The sequence below is a fragment of the Dipodomys ordii genome, unplaced genomic scaffold, assembly GCF_000151885.1.
Source record: "Dipodomys ordii isolate 6190 unplaced genomic scaffold, Dord_2.0 Scaffold12, whole genome shotgun sequence".
NCBI lineage: Eukaryota > Metazoa > Chordata > Mammalia > Rodentia > Heteromyidae > Dipodomys > Dipodomys ordii.
The window spans coordinates 14,820,211-14,830,233 of NW_012267228.1; the positions used below are offsets into that span (position 1 = coordinate 14,820,211).

The 10,023-nt window shown below is 40.8% G+C and overlaps 1 protein-coding gene across 1 annotated transcript in view; it reads left to right on the top strand.

Annotated features, from left to right (window-relative positions):
- The window catches only part of Eogt (EGF domain-specific O-linked N-acetylglucosamine (GlcNAc) transferase), a 34,187-nt gene that overhangs the window by 7,805 nt on the left and 16,359 nt on the right, over positions 1–10,023 (top strand). The window contains exons 5-9 of the mRNA XM_013010364.1: positions 719–819; positions 1,683–1,791; positions 3,875–3,969; positions 4,977–5,081; positions 9,382–9,488. Of these exons, the coding sequence (XP_012865818.1) occupies positions 719–819; positions 1,683–1,791; positions 3,875–3,969; positions 4,977–5,081; positions 9,382–9,488 (517 nt within the window). The remainder of the gene's footprint in view (positions 1–718; positions 820–1,682; positions 1,792–3,874; positions 3,970–4,976; positions 5,082–9,381; positions 9,489–10,023) is intronic.

The window sequence follows — 10,023 nt, forward strand, 5'->3', positions numbered from 1 at the left end:
GGCCCAGAGTTCAGGCCCCACAACTGGACCAAAAAAAAGAAAAAAAGAAAAAAAAAACCCAAAAGGAGCTTTGAGATTGCTCTTCTTAGAACTTATTCTAGCTACTGTTGCTGCTGCTTTTCTTTTTCTTCTTCCTCTTCTTCCTCCTCCTCCTCCTCCCTCCTCTCCCTCCCCCTCCTCCTCCCCCTCTCCTTTTCTTCCTCCCCTTCCCCCTCCCCCACCTCTTCTTCCCCTCTCCCCCATTGCCCCCTCTCCTCCTTCTCTGCCTCCTCCTACTCCTTTTTCTCCTTCTCCTTCTTCTCCTCCTTCTTCCTTCACCTCTCTTCTCCTCCTCTTCTTCCGCTTCTCTCCTCCCTCTCCTTCTGCCATTCCTTCTCCTTCCCTCTCTCTTCCCTCCCTATCCTCCTCCTCCTCCTTGTTTTTGCTCAGAGCTTTTTGCTGGTTAATTGGAGATAAGAATTTGTTGAACTTTTTTTTTTTTTTTTGCCTGAGCTGTCTTTGAACATCAATCTTCAGATCTCAGCCTCTTGAGTAGCTAGGATTAGATGTGAATTGCCAGTGCCTAGCCTTGGTTACTTCTGTCACATACATATATGTTGTAAAATATAAATGTTAAAGGTCTATGAAGGTTTTTTCTTAGTGGAACAAAAGAAAGCCAAGAGTCTTCTCTGAACATTAGCAGGAAGACCAATCTAAATGTCTACACTCTATGTTCTAGAAACACTTAGCAAATCTAAAGTCCTGCTGGGGTTATGAGAAATCCTGCAAACCAGAGTTCAGATTTGGTTACCCTGTCTGCAGCTACGTGGACCTGGGATGGTAAGTTTCCGTGTAGATTCACTCCTTTCTTTTCCTGAGCCACATATTGATGTCCTCATTCTCAGCCAGAATCTTTTATGGTTAGATCACGGTTTTTTAGATATTATTTTGCTTACCCAGTCTTGAATTCAACTTGAGTACCTCACACTGGGGTAGAAATCTGTCATTTCCTCTACCAGAGGGGAGAAAACCGCTGGGCTAAAGACTCCTCCCCCACTCTTGGTCTACTGCACAAGCTTAGAAGATAAATGGATGCTTTCCTGTGGGTTGTGGAAGGAAGTGACAACTATAATTAGTACTTCCAATGCATGCAGAGTCAAAGGGTGAAGAAAAATACAGTAGCCAGGAAAATACAGTAGCCAGGAGTTCCTGATGACCCTGAGCTCAGAAAGTTCTGTTTTCTCTTTTCATTAGAAGGGATCAAATCTATAATTAACTTACTATATAGTAACTTGATGTACAGAGGGATAGTTGTGGGCAAACTATAATAAGATCAAATGAATTCGAAGAAGAATAAAATAGACTTCTAGCAATTGAACCTGTAGAAAATAAATTCCAGCCAGTCCCTGGTGACTCACTCCTGTAATCCTAGCTACTCAGGAGGCTGAGATCTGAGGATCATGGTTTGAAGCCATCTGGGCAGAAAAGTCTATGAGGCTCTTATCTCCAACTAAGCAGCAAAAAGCTAGGAGTAGAGATGTGACTCTAGCACAGAGTGCAAGCCTTGAATAAAAAATCCAAGGGAGAGTGTAAGACTCTGAATACAGGTGCACGCATACACACACATACACATGAAGTTTAAGTTCCAGGAAAAGGAAAAAAAAAAGCCTCAGAATCTTTTTTTTTTTTTTTTTATAAAATAGGACGGACACCCTGGAATCGGCAGCTGACATATTCTGGAAACAAGCTGACTTTGGCTACGCCAGGGAGCGACTGGATGGAATGCATGTACTCTGCCAGCCACAGGAAATGGTGTGTTTAGCTCCACAAAGAAGCTTTATCGCATAGTATCATACTCTCTTGCTAGACTGTAATAGAAAAACAAGATAAGTGGTACAATGAAAGGAACCTCTCAGTTTCGTTTATTGGCTTATAATTTTTTTGACAAGACCCTACACGACAAGTCTTATCATGTAGTTGAGCCTAGCCTTAACCTTTTGGCCTCTCTGGTGCTGGGATTATCAGTATACTCCACCATCTTGGGCTCAGAATTTTATTTAACATCTTAAAATAAATCATTTGTTTTCTTTGGAAACCTTGTTCTCATTGTCACATATACATCAGATAGTTATATTTTGAGGCAGCTGAAATATATTTTTAAAAAAATGGAATCCTTCCTTTCCCCATCATATATACTAACGAAGAGAAATTGAGCAGGATATCAGTGGCTCATGCCTGTAACTACTCAGGAGGCTGAGATCTGGAGGATCACAGTTTGACAGTATCTCAGGCAGAAAACTCTGAGAGACTGTCTCCAATTAACCAGCAAAATTTGGGCTCAGAGGGGGTGGCTCAAATAGTAGAATGCCAGCTCTGAGCAAGCGAGCTGAGTAAGTGTTGGTCCTTGAGTTTAAACTCTCTGGCAGAAGGAAGGAAGGAAGGAGAGGAAGAGAGAGAAAGAAAGGAAGAAAAGAGAGACTGAAAGAATCTTAACAAATGCCTCCTCAGATAATTTGGGACAGGCAACGTATCACAAATATTTGCTTACCACTTGATTGTTTGAAGAAAGTTTTTCTGTATATTGTCTAGTTTGAGTCTCACAAGTCTTACAGTAAATACAAATGATACACTGATACAAATTTGTGTGTGTGTGTGTGTGTGTGTGTGTGTGTGTGTGTGTGTGTGTGTATGTGTATGTGTATGTGTGCATGCGCGCACTATTACTGGGGCTTGAACTCAGGGCATAAAAGCTGTTGCTTAGTTTTTTCCACTTCTGGCTTTGTTTGATGGCTAGTTGTAGTTAGAGTCTTAGGAACTTTCCTGCCTGCTTGACTTTGAACCAGGGTTCTCAGATCTCAGCCTCCTGAATAGCTAGGATTATATGAGTAAGCCATAGGTGCCAGGATCTGATATGATTTTCAAGAGTAGAAAACAGGGTCCTCACAGGAGCTGAGCAACTTCTCCATTGTCACTGGATATTTGAGAGAAAAATAATCAAAGAACGTTTAAATGCCGAAATAAAATCCAGAGCAGGGAAGTTTTTGAAGCACCCCCTTCTTTGAGTACAAATTAGATTGGTTGAAATTGAAACGGGCTCTGGCAGTTGACTCTTCAGTTATTTTGTTCTCTATGTATAGTGACTCTCACAGGCTTATGGGAAACTTTGCAGAAAGTACCTCTTATTAAAATAGGCAAACTGCCCTTGCTTGTAGCCTTGCATTTAAATGTCTTCTTGTGCATTCTTGCTTGTTTTCTTTGGCTCATCTTTGAAAAACATCTTTTCAACATAGCTGAGGGTAGTAATGGTTCCGGGTAATTTTTTTGTAAAGGAAAGTGAACTGAATCACATAGATAACTTCTGGCTCTAACTCTTGAAGCCAAGCTGGGTAGGCAGTGCAAACCTGTAATTCAAACTCACAGGAGGTAGAAGCAGGTAGATTATAGGTTTAAGGCTGTCCTGTGTTACATAGTGAGACTGTGTCAAGAAAATAAAAATAAATTATGTCTCAAGAAAAAAAATGGAGGGGCTGGGAAGGTGGCTCAGTGGTAGAGCGCTTGCCTTGCATGCTCAAGGCCCTGGGTTCTATTCCTCAGCACCACATAAGCAAAAAGAAAAAAGCCGGAAGTGGTGCTGTGGCTCAAGTGGTAGAGCGCTAGCCTTGAGCTAAAGAGCTGAGGGACAGCGCCCAGGCCCAGAGTTCAGGCCCCACAACTGGACCCCCCCCCAAAAAAAAAAGAAAAAAAATGGAGACAATTCAAGACAGATGTAGGCTGTGGAGAGACTGCCCATCATTTTGGGAGGGTTCACACTGTCAACATGTCTAGTAGAGTCTGCTACTCCTTGCAATGTTAATTCACTGCTTTGTATTTCTTTTTTCTCCCGACCTTATTTCAGAGCGATTCAAGTCTGGTATGTTCCCGTTACCTTCAGTACTGCAGAGCAACTAACCTTTACCTTGACTTAAGGAGCATCAAGAGAAATCATGACAGGTACTTACATGGTGATATTAGAATATAACCAAAGTTTGAAGTCGGTTTAGGTCCCAGCTACACGCTGGATTGATTTCATCATAGTAAACTAGCTGAGGAGTTGGGCAATGGGTAAAGGAATAGGGACTCCGATTGGTTTGGGGTTGATTGTGTTGTGGTCAAGTCGAGTCCCTTATATGATTCTCCTACTTTTGAGTTGCTTTTCCATTTTCTATTTTAAATACAGCCTTGTTTCCCTTAAGATGGCAATGCATTATGAAAATGCATTGTTAAAGCCGGGCACTGGTGGCTCATACCTCTAATACTAACTACCCAGGAGGCTGAGATTTGAGGATGGTGATTCAAAGCTAGTCTGGCAGGAAAGTCCATGAGACTCTTATCTCCAATTATACACCAAAAAGCTGGAAGTAGAACTGTAGCTCAAGTGGTAAAGTGCTAGTCTTGAGCAAAATAGCTCATTGACAAGAGTCTAGACCCTGAGTTCAAGCTCCAGAACTGGCACCAAAAAAGAAAAAGTATTTTTAGGTGACTTTACTGCTAGGTAAATATCATAGAGTATACTATTACAAACTAGGATAGCCACATTGCCACTTGAGATGTGGTCTTAGGGGAGCACCATCACGAATCCAGTTCATGGATCAGATGTGTTTGGGAGACCACTAATTCCCCTTAGTTACAACACAGAAGTTTGAGTCATGAAAACAATATTCTGCTGAGCACTGGTGGCTCATGTTTATAATCTTAGCTACTCAGGAGGCTCAGATCTGAGGATCACAATGTGAAGCCAACCCAGGTAGGAAAGTCCATGAGACTCTTCCATTAACCAGCAAAGTGCCAGATGTGGAGTTATGGCTCAAGAGATAGAGTGCTAGCCTGCAGTATAAAAGCTAAGGTAGAGTGCCCAGGTCCTGAGTTCAAGCCCTACGATTGATATCAAGCACCAACCCCCCCCCCCAAAAAAAAAAACCAGAAAAAACCAACTCAACTTTATTTATATTATACACTAGATTCAAAGAAGATTTCTTCAAGAGGGGTGAAATTGGAGGACACTGTAAACTTGATGTTCGTGCATTGATGTCTGAAGGTCAGCACAAAAGTCCCCTGCAATCTTGGTACATGATTATTTTTTCTTAAAACATATGTTTTAAAAGTATGTCCTTTTGCTTTTGGTGCTTCAACTTTTGGGGAGGATTCTAAACTGGAAATCATCACTTAATTGGTACACACTTTTGTTTCTAAAGTGTGATGGTTACAGTTGAGCTCCTCATTTGTCTCTGAAGTGAATATATATTTATAAAATGTTGGGAAGTATCATACAGTATTTATTATTTGTAAATGAAAGGAAAAATCCATTCAAAATGAATTCTTATTAACTCATATTTGCTACATGTATTTTAGGGAAAACTCTTAATTTTTTTGTTATTATGAAGGTGATGTACACAGGGGTTACAATTATATAAGTCAGGTACTGAGTACATTTCTTTTTGGACAGTGGTTCCCCCCTTCTCTTGATCTCTCTCAGTTTTTCCTTCCCATCCCAACCCATACATTGTACATTTAATTTTCAACATAGTGTCTAGTAAGTACCACTGCTGCATTTGTTTACCCAACCTTTTCCCCTCCATTTCTGTGCCCCGCTTACCCCTCCAAAGACAAATACATGAATAAACAAGACAAAAAGAAAAGAAAACAAGAACAACCAAGAAAAGCCCTCTTGTTTTCATTTCAATAAATGTCGCATAATCAGAAGCACATAGGCACTGTGCTTTTGTGTTTCTCTCTTAAGAGTATCCTCCTTTGATCTCACTGTGGGAATGCTGTATAATTTATCTGCATATGAAAGAAAATGTGACATTTTTCTGTCTGAGCTTGGCTCACCTCACTTAACATGATTTGTTCTAGATCCATCCATTTCCCTGCAAATGATATAATATTCTTTCTAATGGCTGTTTAAAATTCCATTGTGTATAGGTACAGTTTTTTTATCCACTCTTGTAGGGCATCTGGGCTATATCTGTAACTAGGCTATTATGAATAGTGCAACAATGAACATAGATGTGCAAATGTCTTTATCATATTCTGACTTGTAATATTTTGGGAAGATGTCCAAGAGTGGTCTGACTGGGTCATGGGAAAGTTCTATGTTTAGTTTCTTGAGGAGCCTTCCAACTACCATCCAGAGTGGTTGTATTAGTTTACATTCCCACCAGCAGTGCAATAGGGTTCTTTTTGGGGAAAACTTTTGAAAATGCGCATGGATTGAAATATATAATAAAGATACAAAAAGTGGGGTTTGAACTCAAGGCCTTACCCTTCCACTTGACTTTTTTGCTTAAAGCTGGTGCTCCACTACTTGACCCATCTCCACTTTCCTGCTTTTTGGTGGTTAAGTGGAGATAAGCATCTCACAAACTTTCCTGCCCAGGCTGGCTTTGAACCATGATCCTCCGATCTCAGCACACTAAGCAGCTAGGATTAGAGGTGTGAGTCATTGGCATACTCACAAACTTCTCTTATGTAATGTTAGTTTTCCAGGCTAAGCTTCCATGTTGAGAAAAATAATCTATGCTCCTTTAATTCAGTGCAATGAAGTTTCCTCTGTTACATAACAGAAGTTTGCAGCAGATACTACCTGTATTCTATTGAGTGTTTTCATTCTGTGTGTGTGTGTGTGTACACGTGCACAGCTCAAGGTAAGCTCTCTACCATGTTGAGCCACAGTGCCACGTCTGGTTTTCTGGTTGTTGCTAAGAGTATCATGGACTTTCCTGCCCAGGCTGGCTTTGATCTCAGCCTCTTGAGTAGCTAGGATTACAGGCGTGAACTACCAGTGCCTGACTCATTCCTAGTATATTTTGAAATCTGACTCCATATCATAGTTCTCTGTGGTTATTTCTTGCTGTGTAACACATTATTCCAATTATACTTTAGGGGCATTTGTATATATTGTCTATGGCTGGGTAACAAATGACTCAGACTGATAGACACACATTGAATACCTGCCTCTGATGGTCAGATTTGCAATCAGCTTAACTAGGGCTCTTGTGAGGTTGAAGTCAAATGGTTGGCCAGGGCTGTAGCCAGCCATCTGTAGACTCAACTACACCTAGAAAATGTATTTCTAAGCTCACTCAGGGTGTTGTAAGCCTCATTTCCTCTCTGATTACTGGCCAGTGAATGCAGTTATTATTCCATGGTTCTCATAGCAGTTCTGCTCACAGCAAGACAGCTAGCTTCTGAGGCAGGAGGTGTCAGAGAGCATGTGCTCATGACAGAGGCCAAGGTGTTCACATAAAGTCCTCTCAGGTGTGACCTATGCTCCCTTCTCCTGGGTTCTCAGTTAGAAACGAGCCACTAAATTATGCCTGAAGTCAAGGACATGGAATGAACAACTACCTCTTTGAGAAAGAAATACGAAGGAATCTGTGGACATATTTTTTAAAATTAATATACTTTATTGTTGTTATAGAGGTGTTGTACAGAGGGTTTACAACGACATGAGTCACGTAATGAGTCCGTTTCTTTTCTTTCTTTTTTTTTTCTTTGCTAGTCATGGGGCCTGAACTCTGGGCCTGGGCGCTGTCCCTCAGCTCTTCAGCTCAAGGCTAGCGCTCTACTTGAGCCATGGTGCCACTTCCAGCCTTTTCTGTTTATGTGGTGCTGAGGAATCGAACCCAGGGCCTCAGGCATGCAAGGCAAGCGCTCTACCACTGAGCCACCTTCCCAGCCCCATGAGTCCGTTTCTTTTCATACAGTGTCTTCTGTTCCCTCACTCTCTCCCAGCCCCTGCCTCCCACCTCCGCTCTCGACCTATATAGTTCACTTCATCATGTCCAATGGGTTCCACTGCTGTGCTTTTTCACCCTATTTTCCTTGAGTTCTACATCCTGTCTGCTACCCTCCCAAAGGTATACATGTGAATACACCATACATAAGAAAAAGAGGACAGAATCACCAGAAAATAAAAAACAAACCTAAAACTTTTTAAAAAAGAAAGGAGAGATCTCTTGTTTCCATAGCTTGGAATGTATGTATGTATATATGTATAGATATAATTTTATGTAAATATGAAGAGGCACTTAGGCATTGTGCCTTTGTGTTTTTCGCCTAAGAGTATCCTCTTTTGCTCTCATTGTGTGTATCTAGAGTCCTGTGCAATTTATCATATCCCAGTGTATTTTAGATCTAATTTCTGCATGTCAGAGAGTACATGCATTGTTTGTCTCTCTGAGCTTGGCTTACCTCACTTAACATGATTTGTTCTAATGGTAGACATGTTTTTGAAGCTATCATGGTATTTTTGATATTGCATTTGAGCTTTTTGTCTTTGTGGTCGATAGTGGGGCTTGAACTCTGGGCCTAGCACTGTCCCTTAGCTCTTCAGCTCAAGGCTAGCGCTCTATTACTTGAGCCACAGCACCACTTCCAGTTTTCTGGTGGCTTATTGGAGATAAAAGTCTCAGGGCTGGGAAGGTAGCTCAGTGGTAAAGCGCTTGCCTTGCATGCATGAGGCCCTGGGTCCGATTCCTCAGCACCACATAAGCAAAAAGAAAAAAGCCGGAAGTGGCACTGTGGCTCAAGTGGTAGAGCGCTAGCCTTGAGCTGAAGAGTTGAGGGACAGCGCCCAGACCCAGAGTTCAGACCCCACGACCGGACCCCAAAAAAAAAGTCTCATGGACTTTCCTGCGCAGGCTGGCTTTGAACCGTGATCCTCAGATCTCAGCCTCCTGAGTAGCTAGGATTACAGGTGTGAACCACCGGCGACTAGCTTGTTATTGCCTTTGAAAAGGATCTGTTTGATACAAATATATTTACATGTAATGTGAGCACAAGGATGAAGAGTTAAAGATCTTCATGTAAGCTCTAGGTAGCTCTTCTCACATGTTTGTGATTATCTTCTTTTGTTTGGAAGAATATTTTATAATGTAGCTTCGAAAGACCTTTTTGAGAAATAGACTTCCTGTTCTTTAAAGAAGTTTATCTTTGTGTTGTCTTTCTGAGGTATTAGATATTCAGGGGATGCAATCTTTTCTCAGAATCCAATAATCTACCATGAGACTCTTTCTGGTCTTGTCTTTTCTGGCTGAGTCTCCCAATAGACAGGACCTTGTCCCAGTGTATATACCAAATCTTGTTGCTTCACTGGTAGACTATTAAACCAGTCTAATATGTAAGTTCTTTTTTGGTGTTTTAGGTTTCCATTACAACTGTCTTGTACATTAGGATGAAATCTAAAATAGCTTTGTTCCTGTCTTTACATTGAAACTGGTATCAAGCTATATAAATGAAGAGTTCATGTCTTGTACATACTAGAAATAAAAGCTGCCTGCCCAGTGATAGATCCTCATTTACAACATTGCATTGGGGAGTTTGGAGGAATCACTGAAATTATATCACAATCCATCTTTCCAGGTTTGCTGAGCTACAAAGCTACACTCAGCTCAACTTCAGACCTATAGAAGATGCTCAATGTGATGTTATTATTGAAAAACCGACTTATTTCATGAAATTGGATGCAGGTGAGCAGTTAGTCTATTGGTATTATCTGTTATTACAACTTATCAATATGTAACTGTTTGTCATTTATATATTGGCGAATGAGACTATTTTTTTCTCTGTATGTAGTAGTCTTTTTTTTTTCCCTTGGGCTTGAATTCAGGGCTGTTCCTGACTTTGTTTTGAGTAGTTTACTGGAGATAAGAGTCTTGTGAATTTTCCTGCCTAGGATGGCTTCGAATCATAATTTTCAGATCTTGGCCTCCTTAGGATTACAGGTATGAGCCATAGGTGAATACATGTAGTTTTTCAATGAATATTTTAAGGCCTTTTTCTTCTCTGAAGTAGAACAAGTTTGAACTTCCAGTTATATGTTACTATTGGTTTTATAGAAGAAACTTTCATTTTTATAGCAAGTGGCTCAATCACAATCAGAAGATGAAGCAAGGCATATGTGTACTTTTTGTAACTAAATTTGCTCCATCTGATTTCTATGGGTTTAGAGTCTCTCATTATGGGTGTGTGTGTGTGTGTGTGTGTGTGTGTGTGTGTGTGTGT